At 35.9% G+C, this 21,521-nt stretch overlaps 1 protein-coding gene across 21 annotated transcripts in view; it reads right to left on the bottom strand.

Annotated features, from left to right (window-relative positions):
- Positions 1-21,521, bottom strand: part of CACNA1D (calcium voltage-gated channel subunit alpha1 D) — a 165,734-nt gene that overhangs the window by 98,505 nt on the left and 45,708 nt on the right. For 20 of the 21 annotated variants that reach the window (XM_040646100.2, XM_015292987.4, XM_015292996.4 and 17 more), the window contains exons 4-7: positions 6,453-6,592; positions 3,012-3,154; positions 1,474-1,626; positions 325-521 (exon numbers count right to left, since the gene is read on the bottom strand). In XM_040646100.2, coding sequence (XP_040502034.1) covers positions 325-521; positions 1,474-1,626; positions 3,012-3,154; positions 6,453-6,592 — 633 coding nt within the window. Of the gene's footprint in view, positions 1-324; positions 522-1,473; positions 1,627-3,011; positions 3,155-6,452; positions 6,593-21,521 lie in introns of those variants that run through there. The other variant, XM_040646111.2, reaches the window with a different exon arrangement.

Genomic DNA, 21,521 nt, shown 5'->3' with positions numbered 1-21,521 from the left:
AAGCTTAATCAGACATGTTTAAGAACTGTACACTTGCATGAAAAAAAGGACATAAATGTGGTATTATTTTTATCCAAATGAAATAAACAAAACCAAAAACAAACAAGTAAAACCCAAAGAATAAATTTGTTGCTAAAATGCCTTCCTAGCCTAAGCAGGCCAAAAAGGTACTGTGACTGAAAGAAGTTAAGCAGTTATGCTCCTCTTCCATTTAAACTCACCAAGATATCTTACTTATGGTATTGTAAAACAGTTTACTTCTCATTTGAACGTTGAAGTTTGTTTAAAAGTAAGCAAAGTTCAATGATTTCTGAAGTTACTTACCCAGTATAACACATCAGTCCATCCTTCCATGGTTATACACTGGAATACAGTCAGCATTGCAAATGCAAAATTATCGAAGTTCGTTATGCCTCCATTCGGTCCAACCCAACCACCCTTACATTCAGTGCCATTCATGACACACTGACGTCCATTCCCTGAGAATGCACAAGGTGCTGGATCTTCTTCAACTAGTATATCTGAAAATTGACCAAATAAGTCTGTTTCGTTTCTCAAACATTTGTGAGTTAATTCTTCTATATGAAGAAATATCAAACCTATTGGAGCGCAAATCTACGTATCAACCTGAGAAGTGCTGAGGAAGGGAACTTGTGAGCTCTAGAGATGCTTGTCTCTCTGACACCTGAGCCCTACAATCTGAAAATATTTTAATCAAAATGGAGCATACAAAAGAGTTCAAGTAATTAAGCAATAGGAAGGGGAAAAAAGCATCTTTACACAGTTGTAATAATGCAACACATCTTTTCAGAAACTCGCCATACAGTTTTTTTTTTCCTCGTCACTTCATATTGATGTACCACCAAGGACACAGGCCAACACTAATTGCTTCATGTAGTCTACTTCATTTCTTAGGCGAAGGAAACATACCTTTAGCCATCACCTATTTCTCCCTCACAATAACATTTCACTCCTTCAAAACTGTCCCATAAGAAACACTTTCATTGCATCATTTGCATAGGTGGAGGAACACAGTTTTCTTTTATTATTCATCTTAGAACTCTATTTCTTGTCAAACCACCCAAAATACTGAAGGAGAGACACTGCCAAATTATAATCTCAAGAGAGTATACCTTACTAGTTATGGGACATCTAGAAAAACTACTGAGTTGTCCCTTGTGGATAGCAACCCCTAATATTATCAATGCTGATGCTGCAGTTAGACATTTCAGACATTAGAAGTTGTTCAGAACACATTCTAGTCTCTGTTCTTCCTGTTGGTGGTGGAGGCACTACCAGTTTCCTTGATTGTTTTTAAATAGAATATACTTTTCCTAAAATTATAGTTCACTGAAACCTAGGGTTACAACTGCCTCAGTGCTTCAGCCCCTGTTCTGTTTCAAATTGAAATCTCACAGACTTGAAATACAACAGAACTGATCCCTTATTTTAGTAAGCAGTTTCATGACTTACCTGAATCAATAAGAAAACAAGATTTGTGCATTTTTCCAATAAAAAGTTCCAATCCTATAATAGCATAGATTATGATTACAAACAATACCAAAAGGGCAATATGGAGCAGGGGAACCATGGCTTTTATAATGGAGTTCAGGACAACTTGTAAACCTAAAGGAAAAGAAGATACAAGATATGAACTAGGTTTCTATGTTCATGCCTTACCAAAACTTCTGTAATTACACATTATTCGAAATTTATGATACACACATGCAGAGAGCATCCATTTAAAAACATTTTTACTGCCCAGAATCATATAATATATTTCATATGAGACTAAAGGCTTTTTGTCAAAGCCTAATGATTTCCTCTGTTAATAAATGTTATGTCACAGAAGCCAATGCTTGAAATGTGTCACAAGAATTTACAGTTGGATCTTTTTTGAAGTGAAATGAAAGCCATGGTGAGAGGCTGCAGGTCATTTTATAGGAGCTCTAAGATGTCCTGTGCTACAATTACAACTTTGCAACAAGTCCACAGAAATTGCACTTAGCTATACTCTACATATCTCCCCAGATTAATATATATTTCTGCAACTGGCTATTTAGGAAAACTCATTTTCACTTTGAACAATCTTATTTTTCAGTTATTCATCTCTCACATCACTTTCAGAACTAATTTCACTTTTCTTGTATTTTCTCCTTAATTAAATATTAAGCCAAATTTTGTTCTTACTCAAAGAAGTAAACCCCAGACTAATGAGGTTGTCAAAGTACCAATGAGAAAAAAACATGGCTCATTTATACTTCAAAAGACTTCCTTTCTGACATTTCATAAGATTGCTGCTGTCTTCATTGAATCTCTTTTGCTAAATATATACAGAACACAACCATTTCTATGTAAAAGACTACGATATAATAAATACAACCACTGGAAAGTGTTGAGTTGTAAGCCATGAACCTCTTACTCAGCCCAAAAAACTTCAGTAATTAGTAATGCATGAAAAGAAAATAGGAAGGATTGTTGTAAAATTCAATTGCTTTCTTTAAATAATATTGCTCTACTTTTCAAGTCTCCTAATTTATCTGGTAGCTTTATTGACATAAACAGAAGGCATTCATGTGCATCGGAGGGGGCAGAAAATATGAGATGTGTAATGTGCTTTGGCATACACTTACCAAAATATAAACTATTCTAGGATCACCTACATTTTCAGATGTGTAGGATTTAGAATTTTAAAAATCTGAATTTTAGTTTCTGGTCTATTTGCATTTAAACACGTAACTCAATTTTATATAAAGCTTCTAAAAAGGAAGTGTATTTGCCCGTCTGCTTATTGAACTGTGTAAGAAGATCATACACTGAATGAATTCACAATCCTCTGTTCAAACTGAAATAGCATATCATTCATCTCGAATCTCACTTTATATAAACAACCAGACAACAAAAATCAACTTTATATTATCTCATTTATGCTAGTGTCTGGAACATGAAAGTTAAACAATCAGATCAGTTACAGTATTTATTTCAATAGAGTTAAATAGAAAAGAGCTTACTGGGCACTCCTGATACAAGCCGGAGAGGTCGCAATACACGAAAGGCTCTTAGGGCTTTGACATCAAAGCCTCCAGGTTTGCCACCTGAGTGGCTGCCACCTTCTGTTTCTTTGGTTAATTGTTCCAATATTACACTAAATAATCTAGAAAATGAGATGAAGGGTAAGGTCATCACCATCCATTTGCCATGCAATCAAAGGTATTAGGAAATTACTTGAACTGCAGATAACTCTGCAAAGCCATCCAGATTTCAGAGTGAGAGGAATATTGACGTATTAAATCATGACAGGAAGAGTTATGAATTGCAAGTGCTAATCCCTTCTGAGAGTGATGATCACACAGTCTCCAATAAATTAGAATCCTACTTGTACACACCCCATGGCTATTTTTAAATAAATGAAGATAAATGAAGCTACTTTGCCACTCCTCCTTGTTCAAACATTTTAACTGTGAAGTTTGGAGAAGTAGTCTTTTCTTTAAAATATGAAATAGATAATCACAAGAAACCATCTGTTTTAATTTTAGTGGAATATGTGAACTCCAAGTGACTTCAGTATGCTAAATACAGTCAGCAAAAGCTGAATATATTAAAAAAATAATTTGAGACCAAAATTTAATAACACAAAAAAGATTTGTTTCTTATTCATAATAACCTTGAGTATAAAAATATTCCCAGATGACTCATTTATTATATTGTATTTTTTCACTGCAGAAATGAGCTAGTAATTCATTAGAAGAGATTGGAAGACAAGGTTTTATTTTTCCCTCCCACTTCCAGCAGAAATTCAAACTCGTGCAAATGTTTGAAATGCAAAGTAAACTTAGACCTATTTTGGTTTGGACCTAACTTTTAGATGCATTATTTTCTAGACAAACAATTATGGACCATGAAAACCATAATAATCCTTTGCAAAGAGTCTGTAGTCCAATACTTGCAGAACTGCACTTCTCCTGAAAAGATTATCAAGCCAATATTCTTGCAATCCTGAAATATTTCACATTTGCAAAGGACTCCTGAAATGCGTAGATATTTGGCTTCATCAAAAGAAGTTTTCACAACTCTGGTTCGCAGTGCTGTAGGATAGTTGCTATAAGTCATGTAATGCCCAGAGTAGAATCTTGAAGACTTTCTCCTCTCCCAGTCAGCAATCAACCTGTATCAGTCAATTCCCATCCCTGTTCTGCTTCATTCTTCTCCGGAACGAAAGCCAGACACAAGGAGCATCACGCGGCTCTTAGAATGAATATCAATCCAGCAACCTACCTTCTGTAACACCTTGAGAAATCCACACAGTTAGTATTTCAGATCCTAATTCATCCTCATAATTTAAATGAAGCATAATTCTAAGAAAATGAGCCACCTCAACGATTTCAGCTAGACTACTTGTGATCTAAAGACAACGTGGTTAAACAGGCTTCTGAATAAAACCCCAATTTAAGAGAAGCTGCCTTCAAGCCTGCCAATCAGTACATTATTTGGAAAATTTAAAGTCTACAGGCATAAGAAAGCACTGTAAAAGCACTATGAAAGCTTTCTTTGCTAAACCCTTTTTATCTCACTTAAATCAATAGAAATTGCATGACAAAGAATGCAGGCAAGTAGTAGACTGCACAGAAGGTAATTCCTACTCTGGTTTCAGAGACGAGACACAAAGACAGGAGTAATAGTAGCAATATCTACACTTCCACCATTTTATGTCCATTATCTAAAGCCATTAAGGTATAAAACATACAAAGTCTTATTATTCTTAAAATTGACGTTCATCCTCCTGTACAGTTTATGAAAGTTTAAATGCTGAATTTTATGCTGGGGAAAAAGCCTATGCACGTTTCTCCTTTCCTGGTAGAGATTTCTTTAGGCATAGTTAAGATTTATGCATTTGGACTGCTTTCGTTTCTGCTGAAAAAGCACAGAAAGCAAATTTCATCTAATATGTTGACTAGAGGACAGCACCGCAGCTCTTTCAAAGGTATTAAAATACCTAATGAAATTGCATGGTGATGCTAGTCAAATAGAATCAGATCCAGAAGTGATTCCATATCCGTCTTGAGTTACATATGAGAATCAACTTTCCAACAGGCTTTTCTTCTAAGTATTAATTAGATAAATGGACTCATTCTTGTTTCTTCACTTATGTGCATGGTGTTTTTTCTTGGGTTTTGCATTGTTGTTTTTTGTTTTGTGTTGTTTTTTGTTTTTTTTTAACAAAGAGAGCAAAACCAAATTGTGTGATATTGAAGGGCAATAATTCCAGGAAGATGACAACTGACGGCAGCATACATAGGAATTTACACCTCAAAACTTCTGGGTTTGAGCTAGAATTTAAATCTTAGAGGGATACTTTAGGTATTTCATAAGATGTAGTCCTTTTTTTTTTTTTCCATATTTTTTATGGACGCAGTGAGAATATTTGACCTAATCAGATTTAGCCTCCAATAGTGAACATTTTATGAGTTAATGGAAAAATTTTTAGTTATCATGTATTTAGGACAGAGCCAAAGATAGAGGTCATGTTAATTAGACTGCTCCAGGCTTACTGTGGCTCCATGGTCATTTGACAAAAGAGAAGACGTCTATTCAAGTGAGCCTGGCAAGAGAACAGAGCTTTTATCTCTGATAGTCTCCATACCTACCCACCAAGCTTCCCCTTCAGGCACAGAGGCCAATCTGTTGAGAATGACCTAGCCTGATGAAGGATCTATTTATACACAAATTTTAGTCCTCAACAAAAATTTCTTTCTGCCCAAGCAACTGGCCCAAATACCATCTTCTCAGTAATTTTTTCTGTCTCAGAATCAAATAGTTATAAATTGGTTATTAACACATTCAGAATACTTCCCCGTATTTAATAATGCTTTACCACAAATTCCTTTACTTTCCATCTTTTCCCTTAATGCAATGGTATGAGTTAAAAGCAGATACTCTTGAACTCCAGGGCTTTTTCAATTACAGAGAACTTGAAATAGTTTGAACTTGCATACCAAGTTCTTCTTTGCAAGCCAGTCACAACCTACAAGGTCATATGGGATAATGTTCTCTACAGGCTATATCAATAAAAAAAAATTAGTAAAAAATCTGCAATACTGAAAATTCCCTTTTTCAATAATCACTTTCCAAGGGACATTCCACTCTGTACTCTTTGGTAACCTGCACAAGGGCTTGAGCAGTATCTCGTCAATAGGCAATTAAGGACCATATATCTTGTCAAATTGTTTGCAGAACACAGAAATCCCTATGAAGTTTTAGTGTATAGCTGATGGTGCCTACAGCAGTGAAAACTTTTGACTTGATAGTGAATTCTTCACTATTATCAGTCGATGTTTTTACTCCAGAGGAATAAACGTCAAATTCAGGCCCTTACACACAGCCAACAGATCTATATCTATTTCAATGTAAAGAAGACTTTAAAACCTTTTTACAATGGAATATGAGTTACTTACCCTACTACTACTATTACAAAATCCAATAAATTCCATCCATTTCTAACATATGCATTGGGGTGTAATAATAATCCATATGCTATAATCTTCAAAAATGTTTCAACTGTAAAAATTATCAGGAAGGCATATTCTACTTTTTCCTGTAAAAGACAAAGAAAAAGTACAATGAAAGACAATGCAATTTAAATGCTCTTTTACTATTTAAAATTCACAGTAAGAGGGTAAGTTGTATTGATCAGGATTAAGGAGAAACGGTACTTTATGTCAGTTTATTTTACAGATTTTAATTGCATAGCATTTACTGTTATCTGTACTGACAAGGTTGTAATTACACAACTGCATGAGAATTTTCCTGTTTTCACATTCCATGAGAGAAAAAGGCTCCAATTCAGCAAACACAGAAGTACTGTCTTTGCTTAAGCAAATAGTCCCATCCAGATCAATAGGATTCATTACATTCATTAAAACCAGAAAATGGTGTAGAATATGATCCTTGAAATATCCTTAAAAAGTATGCAGAGCTAAACTAACTTAACTATTCTCTACATCAGCTTTTAATTACAACACACAGAATTCTGTGTATTAAAGGAGTTTGAGACAGTGTTATAATGTACTAATGAGCTTTGAAAAATTATGAGCGTAGTCTTAATTTAATTACACTGTCATCCTGACATGGAAGTTTATATTGACTTATTCTTCCTTGCATATCATGAGATTTACTTCAAGTCATCCTAATATGCTTGAAGAAATTTTAATTTCATATACCACCACGTATCATTGAAGCTCCGATTCACATTTGTTTCAATCCTGTTTTAAAAGCACTGTTACTATACTGCATCTTCATTTTGCCAGAATTCATATTTTAAACCAACACAAAATGTTGAATCTCTTTTCAGAGGTAATTGATAATAATTTTTTGTGTCTTCTTCTTTGTCCCCTAATAGCACATTTGATTTGTAAAAATCGCAGCTATCAGAACAGATCAATTAACACATTTATTCTTTTTACCTTCAGAAATCATCATTTCATTGCTTTGTATAATACTTGCCTTCTTATCTGACATTATGCAAACATTAGAGCTATGAATACAAGACACAGAATGATTCAATTTTTTTAAAACTTCTTCAGGCACTTACGGATGTTGCTCACTGTTATCATACACAGTGTTAATTATACGGACTGTAATTGCTCAGTAAAGATTACCGTCAGAAAACAAGGATTACAGAGCTTCACCCAAGGCAGCTTCTCCTCAGCTACCTTGTTTTGCATGAGCTCTTCTGCCCCAGTGACAATGATGAACATCCTTCTCCTACCCACCATATTCTCCTGTTATTTTTCCCAACACCAATTTCAAATTTGTCTCTTCCACTTACTAATTTTTCACTGATAAACTGGAACAATTACACAGTAACAAGATACAAGTGATGTCAGAGAATTACAAATGCTCTGTGAAAGAATAGCCATTATATTTCTTTGATCAGAGAGCACAACAAAGATAACAATAACATGAATTATGAGTGCTCCTGAGAACCATACTGCAAAAATGCTGAAATCCAGCCAAGTTCTACCATGTATACATTCCACAATAACAGCTATTTCAGTCTCCCTATATACAAGTCTCTAACTTGGGTATAGAAAGATAAATAATTTAAGACAACATAAGGAAGACAAAAATATTAGGTTGGCATTTGCTATAGGCAAAATACATATCAGTAGCCAGAATAGTAAAAGAAAACGTGAAACAAAAGAGAGGAACCTTCATATATGCAAATGTCAACAACTCATTAACATGAAAGGAAAGCAGGACTGGCTTGACATGAGCCAGCATTGTGTTCCTACAGCCCAGAAGGTCAAGAGTATCCTGGGCCACATCAACAGAGGGGTGGCAGCAGGGAGAGAGAGGACTGCCACCCTCTAATCTGCCCTCATGAGACCCTCTCACACTATGTCCAGGTGTAGGTCCCCCAGCACAAGAAGAACGTGGACAATGTCAGAGAGGGCCAGAGGAGGGCCATAAAGTTGACTGGAGGACTGGAGCACTTCTCCTATGAAAAAAGGTTGAGGGAGGTGGGCTTGTTTAGCTGGGAGAGGAAAAGGATCCCCAGAGATGTCATAGTGGCCTTCCAGTACTTGAAGGGAGCTTACAAGCAGGATGGGGACTTTTTACACAAGCTGATAGTTATAGGACAAGGGGAAATGGTTTTAAACTAAAAGAGAAGAGAGTTATGTTAGATATTGGGAAATTTTTTATTTAGGGAGTAGTGAGGCATTGGCACAGGCTGCCAGTACCAGCTGTGGATGCCCCATCCCTGGAGATGCTCAAGGCCAGGTTGTATGGGGTTGTGGGCAGTCTGATCTGGTGGGTGGCAACCCCAGCCCACAGCAGGAGGGTGACAATCAGGTATTTGAGGTCCCTTCCATCTCAAGCCATTCTATGATTCTATGATCAGATTTCTGGGCCGTTATGCCCACTCAGATGTTACTACAGGCAAAGATGTAATATGAACCCACCATAAACCTATCAGACTCTTTTCTAAAAAGTATCTTTGCCCCTTCCTGCTCATCTTCACAGAAAGTGTTAATGCTTTACAGCTATTTGGGCTAGGCACCAACCCTCTTCCCAGTGTAACTTGCTTAATGGTCCTGCTGTTCATTTGAATGCTACAGTTCACATCTGTTCTACTACTTAACCCCTATCTTTTAAAATACATGGTCTTATTCCTGTTGATTTTCTTACCTTCCTATGGAAGCAGGACTGGTTCCTATTTCTTAATCAGTACTGCAAACATCCTATTCAAGAAATATATGATCTAGAGCAAGCAAATTTTTTAAACCCAGTGGTGATAACTCTTACTGTGACAAGCCTTTTACTTCTGGTTAACAGATCAGGGAGAAAAATGATATCACAGTTTCAGTGCAATTACAGTGAAGTTGAACCTTTCAAGCAAGACTGGAAATAATAATACAAATATAATAAAAACAAGCATTTGGGGGCAGCGAAGACATGAGGAAATCACATTTTATCACCATTACGAACCACTTTTATTATCAGTGGATAGAATTTGGGGAATATACTTTTTTGGGATGCACAATGACTATTTTCCAGTTTTTCAATCTTACCCTAGGCTGTAGGCCTAAAGATGATTTCTTACTTTTTTTTTCTAAGTACTGTTTTCCAAGTGTGCTCTACTTGGCCTAGAATCAACGTAATAGAATCCTACTCCTCCTATCCTGCCTTCTTTTGGAAAAATGCTGTAAGATGATAGATGTGGTTTAGTGGGCATGGTGGTGATGGGTTGATGGTTGGACTAGAAGATCTTAGTGGTCTTTTACAACCTTAATGATTCTATGCTTCTATGAAAAATACAAGCAGGGTATGACAAAGATAAGCACTGGCCCACTGAAGATCAGTATCAGTTGGTATTAATTAAAAAGACAACAGGCATTAGGATGGCCATTCCAAAGCAAGCTAGAACTCTGGGTGGGTAATAATACAGCTGGTAAATTTGCTTTTATGAGGCATTATGGTAAGTTTTCATTCTTAGTCATTTTAGTTTTACTGTTTCAGATTTGCTATATCAATCTCATGCAATGTATACAGGATGGGGAGAAGTGCTATAAAAGGGATAGACAACCCTAACACAAAAAGAAAGAATGAAAAATAAATATACACTGGCACTCTGTTCCCTAAATTCACAAGATAGCTCCACATAATGCTAAACTCGTGGGGATCAAGGCAACAGGACGTCCACAGCTGCACAGCAGGGTGGTGAGTTCTGCACTCAGAGCATTCTGAATTTCAGAGCCTGAAGCAATCGAAGAAGCCTGTGTGTGTCAAAGCAAAGGGACTTTAAGAAACCATGACAGCTGGACCAACAGAAACTTCATGAATTTCAAAAAGAAGAAATGTAAAATTCTGTACCTCAGGTAGAATAATCCCACTCATCAAGACAGGTTGAGAAAGAACCTGCAAATCACACTGAGAACCAAGTTAAATGAGCTGGTTTTAAGTAAGACAAATTGTATACTGAGCTGCATTAGAAATTCCTGAGCACACCCAACAAACTGTGGGAAATTACTATCCTACCTCTACACAGTGCCGAGGCTGTGCTGATACTACAGTGTTGGGCTCCTTAGTTCAAAAAGAACGCTGATAAAGTGCAAATTCCAGTGAAGGAAAGATCTTCCCTCCATCAAAAAGTAGGCTAAGTAATGTTTAACAGTGGACAAAAACTACTTAAGGGGAGTTACAAAGATGACGAAGCCAAATACGAAGTAGCAGATGGTAACACGTGGGAAAAGAGCCACAAGCTCCAAGTTTGGAATTAACAAAGACTTCTCTACCAACAGGGCAATGTAACACCCAAACAGGTGGCTTCAAGGCAAGAAGTTTTGAAGATACAGCTATGCAACAGTACAGCTGATCTGACAGCATACTGGCAACTGTCCTGATAAGAGCTAAAGTTCTAGATAATCCCCAGTTCATATTTCTACTATTTTAATCTATTTCAAATAATTCTTATGTGAGCACAGAGGAAGGTACAGATAGAACTGGGACATGTATGACTACCTACATCCACTCCATATGCAAAAGCCCCTGAAGTTTGCACAGTGTTGAACATCATGGGAGAGTTTTCCTGAAGTTCTGTGGAAGAATAGAAATGCACGTCCCAGTTACAGGGTTTGCCCCGAGATATGTATATTCATAATGGATACAAGACAGAACTGAGGATGATGCCATTAACTGAGTCAATGGCACAAAGGAAGGATGCTTTTTAACAGAACAGCCAGTGAGCGTTTCAAGAGAAACAATTTCTTGAAAAACTTGAGAGAATATAAGGAACTCATTAGTATACATCTACTACTACAGAATACTATTATTCTCAGCACTACGTTTCTTTCTTCCTTTTTCCTTCTTCTCTTTTCATTTTTCTCCCTTCCTCCATGTTCTTGCACACTCACTCTTTTTTTAAGTACACTTTGTATCTTCCACAGTGGCCAGAGTGATTTGGCCCAGTATTTAACAACAGCACCCAAAGTACGGGCTGTGCTTTCCTTACACTCTGTTTTTCAGTAAGTGGGCAGCCAACAGATGTTCTAACACAAAGCTGACAACCTGCTAGCCCTCAGGAAGGTACTGGCAGTCCCTCCTTGCATTCTTGAAACCTTCTGCCCATCTTTAGTGACATCAATCTTTCCTCTGCAGCCTACACACATCTATGGCCACACATCACCAGGAACGTCCAGAGCTTAAGCAAGCATTAATCAAGAATGAATCAAGTTTAACTATCCCATTTTCAGCATTACTGGAAGGGCTGAAGGAGTAGTTTTGCTATGCAGAATTAAGGCAGCAAGTGATAATTTAAAGATCCAGACAGAACGTTGCAGTTTTAAAAGAGGAATGCATTTCCTATTTTTTTCTATAGTGAAGAAATATCCATGCACGTTTTTATTTTATTCCTATTATTTGGGATCTTTAAGTGAATAATTTATTCCTTTAAAAATGGAAGTAGGAATGCTAAGACATAAAACAACTGAACTTAAATAAGGACATACATATGCCTGAGTCCCTGAAGAACATCCGTATTGAAAAGACCATTTCCATTCTAGGAACCATAGATTAAATTAGAAATTTTATATAATTATAAATGTCTACTATGGCATTTATTCTATATAGCATTACAAAAGTAGCAGATTAAAAACTGATAGCTGTAAATCTCAAGATGACAGGAAGCACCAAAATCTGGCTGTTTCTGAGAATCCGTGATGCTGCACAGATTAACAGTAGCTCGTTCACAGATTTGCTTCCACACAGAACCAGGCCCTCTTTACTGCAGGCTGATTCCTGCAAGGCTGTCTCACACTTTTGTTAACATTGCTCAAATCCACTAAGGCTCAGTAATCTTTATAAGAACTTGTGATGCAAGAACAACACTGATTAGTTCCATTGCCCTTCTCATCATGCAAGGGGCCAACAAGCTCCATGCTAAGACCGATCATTTAGTACAAAATAAAGGCTACCCGTACCCACTGAGTTTCAGGGAAGTTGTTGGAACATTTTCTCAGTGAAGAAATGTGTTTGCTTTTTTATTTTAAGTAAATCAGCTTAGCAGAAACCCTGTTGCTCAGGAAGAATTTTTTTTCCCACCCTTGCCAGATGGCATATATTAGTCATAATTTATTATCTTCGTATTTTCAGAATCTCCAAAAGAAATAGGCAAAGCTACTGCTACATATTTTAACATGACAAGCTGAAACTCAGCACAGAACTTAAGACATCTCACAAGAAAATTGCTTAAAAATAAAGTCAATGGTTTGCAAAAATTGTTCACATATTACGCTACATAATTAAGAGATTTCTCAGATTAATTCCTATTCCCTGGACACTGAAAATTTCATAAAGTCTTAACTTTATGGAAACATTTTTGCATCCACAGTAACATGCATCTATCAGAATAAAAACTCCTTATCAGATGAATTGTCTCAATTTAAGTAAAGTAACTCAACTGATCAGTATTCCTCAGCTCAGCCATACAGAAAGCCGGATGCTTTGACTTTTATCTTTTTTCTTTATCTGGGGATTAATAACCAATTGTGCTACTAATTAAGATGTGCGATCTATACCGTGACAACATACAAAGCCATTCATGCTTTTGACAAACAGCCATTTTTCCAAATTCTGCCATAAGGAAAACAGAGCATTTATAAGAAGGCATAAAAGTAACTGTTCAGAATTTCTTAACACAGTTCTTTCACTTCTCACTTCAAATATCTGGTTTCCCCTTAAAACCATTTGTAAGCTACACCACACTAAAAAAGAATGAATAAGTAAATAAATAATAAATAAATTTGTTTACTCCCCAATATGTCTTATCTCTTACTTAGATAACGCTATATCAGTTTCCCAAAATGGAAAATGAAAGGACAAACATAAAATCTGTGTATCGGCCAACAGGAGAAAAGCACTGAAACTTTACTTGTCTGTACTATTAAAGCTAATGAAATGATGCACTTTCCACTTTAGATGTGAAATTACGTCCCCCTCATTAGAAAGATTAGAATTCCATATCACTCAAGAACTGACTGATAAATTGTGGGTCAACTATATCTTCATCTCTGTAATGGCAAGCAAGGGAGGGAAGGCTTGAAAAACAATTTTTAAGGATTTGAATTCTGATCAGTCCCATTAAGCTGTATTGTGCCTTCCTGACCAGTCCTAGCTTACCTGAGGGAATACAACTATCACACTTAACTATGTCAGATACCTGAATTCATACTCTTGTCAGTACAGCTTCTACTTTGACAGAAGAGTTCAGCAGCAAGTAATAATAATAATAAAAAAAAAGAAAGAAAGAAAAGAAAAAGAAAGAAAAAGGAACTTCAGAAAATGTAATTAATGACCCATAATTACACTTCCTTAATACAGAGAGGAACCAATAGGCATTGTTTTCAAGGGCATATGATGCTCCATTTACACAGGACCATTTCACGTTTATGTGTGACCAGCAATGGTTCCTGATCTTAAATTGCTCCCAGGACACCCTAGTCCTGACATCTCAAAGTACAAAGGTTTAAACAGACCTCAGGACCTCAGGTTTTCTGAGGCCTAGGATTCCCATGTGGAACAGGATTTGGCTTGTGCAGCCAGCATACCCTAATTGAGTAGCAGTTGTCTTCCTTACACAGTAACTGCTGAATATTTCTATTTAGAAGGCACTCCATATAGAAATATATGCTAAAGAAAAACCTTTTATAAAGGTGTGGAAAATGACCTGAGATTTATTTTCCACAACTCAAAAGGCAGTAGGGGAAAAAGTACTGAGGTGGCTAATTCATGTTTTAATATTAAATCTGTAATATGTTTTTATGCATTCAGAAGCTTACCTAGGGAAAATCTGAGAATACATTTCCTAACCTTTATGATACTATCCAGTGGTCAGAGTCGAAGTAAATTCTTTCATTTACATAAACTACTACTACAAGTATAAGAAATTTAGCTTCTGCCACAGTTGCAAAAGTCTGTAGGAATAAAACTGAAATGAATACATTGGGCTTAGAAGCAGAATCCAGGGCAATTCTGTACAGGAACTTGGCACAAACCTCAGAAATATCTCAAGCCTTCGAAGGCACATTATAGGACACCATCATAACACCAGAGATCCACATGGTTTGAAGCTTTTACCGCTGATACGTCTGATAGCAAGGTTGATATTTAAGAGTCAATAACAAATGCAAATTCTATATTTAGAAGGTACTGCTGACGGCAAGTAGTTGCTGCACTGTAAGCATTTTTAAACCAGTTTTATATAAAACTGAAGGGGTTCCTGTTCCTAATAGCACTGTCAAATGACAAATCTCACTCACAGCAGCAACACCATTTCCAAAGAGAACACAAAATGCTTTCATCTCATCTAAACTGTGAATCCACAATCTTTTGGTACAGTCACAATTAGCAGTTCCCCTCTCTAATCTGAAGCAGGCACACATGCTTGTGAGAAAAGAATGCATAATAGGAAATCTCAGAAATACTGAGTACAGCAGGTGAAGAAAATGGATGTGTGAGCTATATGCTGAAGCGTAATTAAGTTCAAGTGTAAGTTTCCTCAACTCCCTTTTCGACCAACGTCATCTGAAGCAGCATTTGAATAACTTAAGCCACTAAGACATTATCTCAATTTTCAAAGACAGTTTTGGGTAGCACAAATGCCCATGCTTTCAGCTGACAGATTCTGGCAGCCACAGATATATGACTAAACAGATCATGTTAAACACTAATTACTTTTTTTCCATTATTTCCTGTAGTCACTTCCCCTAAATGTGATGTAGATCTGTGTTTCACTCTTGAGTGTGATCACTTCTCATACATTTAATCATGTTTTTTCCACTTTACCTTGTGGAATTACAGAGGCAGAGTTACACACCTCAGTTCTATAAACTATCCACAATACAGTCAAAAATGTTGCCTCCAGACGACAAATTTTCCTACTGATATCAGGCATCTGTGTAGGCCCACTCTATTTTTGTACACTCTGTACAAAATTTTTCTGCGTTCCGTATGTATGTTACTACACATCATTGCCACTCCTTTACATAACCCTGTAAGGACAGTTTTTCTAATTCATCTAGTTTTGAAGGAACAAGGTAAATAACATGATTTTGTAAAAGTGCTCAGGAGTGATGAAATCCAATAGACCCACCACTTTATCATCTACTGAAAAATTATCAAAAAAGGAACTCTTCAGAAAAAAAAGCATTTAACTCTGGAAAGGAAAATTTGAGTTGTTCTGTGTACAGTATTTGGGGATTTGAAATAATCACTTAGCAATAGCTATATTGTTATAAGGTGTAAATTGCAAGCTGTATAGCTGCTAATAAGTAGTGATGTGAAAGATTCAACCCTGAACTCCAACTGAAAACTGAACATAGTGTGCCAAAGAATCTGAAATGCACAAGAGAAAGCAGGCCAAGCAAGCAATAAAGCATAACTGGAATACAATTCAAATTACTTGAGTACATTTCTACTGCCCTCTTACCTAATTGATGATATTCAAGAAAATAAGCAAAGTAAGGAAAATCAGTGAAGTAAGGATGTAGAAGAGAATACACATGCACTCTGTGAAATGTTCTGAGAGTAGTCACAAGCCCTTTTTTTTTTTTTAAGATTAACTCATTTCTCTTCAGTAGAGAAGTACCAGAATGTTCAATGAAAAAAAAAAAAAACAACCACCAAAGTTGAGTAAAAAAATAGTAATTAAATCAACGCAAACTATAATGGTTGCATTGCTGGAGTATTTTACTAATTCATTCCCAACACTGAAATAAACTAATAACTATCAAAAAAGATCACACACCACATTGTCTTCAACCAATTCTACTTGCATATTGTCTCTAATGGTCTCTTCCCTTCCCAATTTTCTCAGTGGGAAAGCAGTGCTCCCCAAAAGCACTTCAACAAGTATGCGACTTACTATTAACACCTTCATTTATCTTACTTGGAAAATTAAAAAAGCAAATAACTTGAGGCTTTTTTTCATAAGCAAGCAGAGGGATGTTATTTTTTTTTTCATGAACACTGAAGGGAGATGACTTAAATTTCAAATATTGTATCTAAACCCCAAATCCCCACAGTATCTGGATGGAGCCTAAGCCTACATGCAGAAATATTTCAAGGAATGGTAGTTCACTGTTTACCATCTTTTTCCCCTTGTTGTCCTTCTCACTTTCTTTTCCCCTCCCCGGCAAGAATCTTCAAGGACCTCTGTCCACAAGATGCATTTTTTTTTCCTTTTTTCTTTCCTCTGCATGATTTGAAACTGAGTGGAATAATAAAGTGGGAGAGACCACAGAACCAAAGTACTATTAAAAAATCAGTTAGAAAGTACTCTGGGATTTGGGATACTGGGATAATACTGTTAAGAAATTTGATAAGAAAGAAACACATATTTTGGTTTTGTTTCTTATTTAATGTTTCCTAACATCAGAGCATCGCTAGAGTTTCATGCAAAACATACTGAATACAACAAACAATGTGGATACAACACTTGTATACTGAGGAGGAGTATGGTAGGTAAATAACATGCAAGCTTCGTTGCAAAAAAAAAGGCTTTCTGGCAATGACACATTATGTGCTCTATAATCTCTTAGGAATTATTTTTCTTCTAGAAAAAAAATTAAACAATTAGATATCCGTTAATTTATGTATATTTGTTGGTAGGCAATATGCATTACTTCACGATAGAAATAATTCTCATACTAAGTCTGAGAAGATCGCTTTACTTATGAGCAGACAGTATGCCAGAACATTGGAAATCTAACTATAAAAATGTCAACAGCAACAATGCTAATAAAATAAACGTTTAACTATAGGAGAGGGCAGCACAGAACAGTTCTTGCAGACACTGTCCAGAACAAAGATGTGAAGAACAAAAAAAAAGTATCCAAACTGACAGATGAATGATCTGCAACACCCACAACAATGTGAAAGTACAACTTTACCCTTGATTGTCTGTTTGCTGAACAAGTTGTTTCTGAACCAAATGGTATTTTCCTGCAGCAACACTAGGCAGGGTAATTCCTATTTTGCGTGGCAAGTAATTATGTATTTGTATAACAATGGAAAGAGAGACGTCTATAATTCTTTCAACTGGAACAGAAGGTTCAATGAACACGAGAACAGCATATTTTTAATGCATCATACTTGTGAGGGTCAGATTGTTCTGGCTGTTTCATAATCAAGAAAATACAGATTTCTAGAAATAATACGGTTGGTAGGAGAATTGCCATCTTCTGCCATAATACTGCTCAGTGGAAACCCTGTGCTCCCTATAGTAACAGGAAAGTAGGCTGTATGTTCTTTGCAAGTGTAGAGCACAAGAAAAAGAGTTAAGATGTGGAATAGTTTCCTCTATACATTAAGGAGCTCAAAGGAAAAAAAAAAAAAAGGAAAAACAGGACATCTAAATGATCAATTTGTACTTAGTTCAGTTCACAAACAAGATCAGAGTGACATGCGCATTTCCATTTCAGCCTTGCTCAGGTAGAGATATTGGTCCACTCTTCTGAAAATTCATTTTAAAATTAAACATTACAATAGCTAGGCTCTGGTAAATGGCACTGTGCTGAAGAATTACTCTCTATTTTAACCTGTATGTCTTGATAGAAAAACGTTCAACAGAAATATCAGTAAATGCACTACTTTAGAAAGAAGTAACTACCAGGAATGTTACCTATAGTCATTGGTGAAATACCAGGAATACTCAAGGCAGTAAAAACTAAACTGAAAAAATTTGAGTAAAGTTGAAAAAAGTATTTATTTGTTCTTCATTCGTTCTGTAATTCACCTTTCAATCCAAATAAAAAAGATTTCTGATGTAATACATCCCAAAAGTTCTTTTTAAACTATTCAAAGGCAGTGTATTAGACTTGGTATAAAATAACTACATCATTTCCTGTGATCTACAGATCAAACCTTGGTGATAAAAATCTTTAACTTCTGATATAAAGGAAAATAAGCATCTGCTTGCCCTGAAGCCAAAACTTCTTTCTTCTCTACAGATGAATCAGTTTTCCTTCTATCCTTTGGAATGCTACTAACATTAGTTAGTGCCTCTCCAGTGGCTGCTGCAATTACAGCTCCAGATCCTGCAGATGACTATGCTTATTTGTTTTTTAATCATCTAGCTAGCCTTAATATTAAAGGCAGTAAGCAGTGCTCAGAAAATCTAAAACACTTCTAAGAGTATCCTTACAATTTGAAGGTTATATCAAAAGTATTCCCTCCTTTCTTTCCTATGCCATTTGGCATCCCAGGAGATGTATCTAGGTTTTGAGTTTCTTATTTCATTTTCCACTTATCCACACACAGCAGTCTTTACCAGGAAGATTATGTTTTGGTTTTTATTATTCTCATCTGAACTCCATCTAAGTCTTTTTTTTTTTTTTTTTCTTATTTTGGAGATTAATTTTGATTTCCAGAGAACTCGCAGTCTGTAACAATACATTAGGAACTGCTCTGACATGGTTTCCAGTTCACTGTCTCTATATGAGAGTTTGAACATACCAACACTTGCTTTTTCCCCACCTAATGTAAAGCGTCACAGTCCCTGAAACTTTCTGCCATCCATTCAGCAAGTCAGACCCTAACACATATTTACAGCTGTGGTCTCAAAAGTAATTACACAGAACAAGAGCTGTTAATTTCTGAAAAATGTTCAACTTTTCACCCCTAGAGAATTGTATTCATGTCTGCCAAAACCCCTCCCAAGTAGGTGAGGGAAACCTACTGTTTTTACTAATACAAATCACAGTTCAGTTGAGTTCTATGCACAGAAATTCAACAACACCCATTTGTTCAAGATGTTAATGTGCAGTCAATCTGATATCTTCCATATTTTCTTGTACTTCAGTACTTGTAAAAATAAAAGCATATTCATTAGGAATTCCCTCTAAGCTTGGCTAATTTAATCTCATACATTCTATGGAAACATGCTCAGAAATTCATATTAGACATTATGTGTTTCTATCTATACAAGAGAACCTGATGGTTCTACGAATGACTCAGCCTACATGGCCCAAATCTAGAGACTCCATCCAGACTTTGCCATTTTGCTGAGGAGAGAGGAAGAGTTGATAGGTGGTGTGTACATCCAAAAAATTGAAGTCTATGCATTACAGCTAAAAGTGTCATCTGTTAACCCAAAAAGTGATATACATTCTTTGTACGGGTAGAATATTAGGTTTGGGCCACAAAGTCATTTTTTTGTGAGGTTTTTTTTTTTTTGTCTTCCATCTACTGTAAGTCTTTCATGTTTCCTCTCCTGTAGGAAAATGCTTACAACAGGGAAGAAACATTATAACAGCAATGAATTCTGTTATACAAACATACAATAAAAATAAGAATCTTCATTACCTCTCATTAAGCTGAGTGTCTAAGTAAGAGCATTCTACAGTTAGACAAGTTGAACTGATAACGTTAGAACTCCAACTGTTTCAGGGATTTAGAGAAAGCACTTAACATTTTATAATTCTATTCTAGGTTTTATTAAGTATAACAACTAAGATACAAATATTTGCTTCTTAATGGCCTAGAAAAATGCTGAGATATAGAAATAAGTTTATGCTATATACTGATCTTTGAAATAGCTATTTGACACATTTAAAAGTATTTCCACAATCCAGTACTACAATATACAATGGCCAGTGTCATTACTGGAAAAATTGAGGTTTGAAACAGTTAACAGGGGATGAAGGCATTAAATCAGACTCACTTTAGTACAGGCAAATGCAATTCTGTAATCTCTTTTTCTAATGGGCAATTTTACATTGCAATTTTTTTGGCATCTAATTCCACAGCAAAACCCAGCGCCTTGAATTTGGAAAGAGCTGAGGGTCTTCATCTTTGCAGAAAAGACACCCAATACTCTGCAAGATCAAGTCCTCAAACAGGAACAAAATGCTTTAATTAAAGCTATTTCTTTAGCTCAGTGTTATTTCTAACTTATGAATTGCCAAAGGCATTGTTTTATTCATGTTTCGATGGAATACTTAGCACAGCGTGAAATAGATGGCATCTCCTCTGTAGCAAAAGTGAAAGGTTGACTTCAGCCTAGGGCATCTTTTATTTTCTGTGAAAGCTTAGAGGTATAAACTGAAGCATGATAATTAAACCTTGAAGAAAAACATAGTGACGTTATAACAACTGTTTTCATGCAATGAAATATATTCTGTGGTGATATCTTTAGTTTTCTAGATTAACTTGATAATTTAATTTTAAATGGAGATAAGCCATATTAAATGGGACACGCTGATAGCCAGTAAATCTTAGTTAAAACTCCCAGTAAAGGTGAAGGTTACTATTGACAAAAAAAAAAAAAGGAGATTTCATCTAATTCTTTTTCTTTAATAATTTTCAGCACTTACATTTACTATATATGCCATATTAAAAAGGTAGTTTTCATATTCTCCAGCACACAAGGCAATAAAAATAACAAATGATGTAACAGAACTGTGTAAAACCTGAGGCAGTAATACATCACTACCAACATCTATCTACTGGTCTTGTTTAAGTGATGTGTACATTTGCACTCAAAAGTTCTGCTGTTTTTTCCTTTGGTAAAGCTATCAAAGCAGCAATCTCCTACTGAGGTGTGTCAGAACTAATGCAGCTGAATGCAGTTCACTGTAATTGAAAGTAATTCATGCTGTCACATTTACTGTAACGAGAGGTCACATCTCGAGGGCCATAAATGTTGTTCACATTAATCGTAACTGACACCTCCCTCCTCCTTCAGGGAAATTCAGCCATATTACATGGCTTAGTTCACATTCTTTTTAGGCATCTGAACTTCTTGATGTTTTCTGGGAGGAGGGAGGGTTGCCAGTTGGTTTGAGGGGGAGCTGATTTTTTGTTTTTTGTTTAGAAAAATAAGCAACAAATTGTGCCTTGTATGTTAACAGAGTCATCTGGTACAGCAGTACATAGTAAATACAATTATATCAGTCTTTAAAAAATCCCACAGATTATTAAAAACTATAATTTAAAATCTGTGTATTCTGGGAGCATAAACAGTC

This window comes from Gallus gallus, chromosome 12 (assembly GCF_016699485.2).
Source record: "Gallus gallus isolate bGalGal1 chromosome 12, bGalGal1.mat.broiler.GRCg7b, whole genome shotgun sequence".
NCBI classification, from domain to species: Eukaryota; Metazoa; Chordata; class Aves; order Galliformes; family Phasianidae; genus Gallus; species Gallus gallus.
The sequence above is the reverse complement of the archived record's forward strand: the minus strand, read 5'-3'. Positions and strand labels throughout refer to the sequence as shown.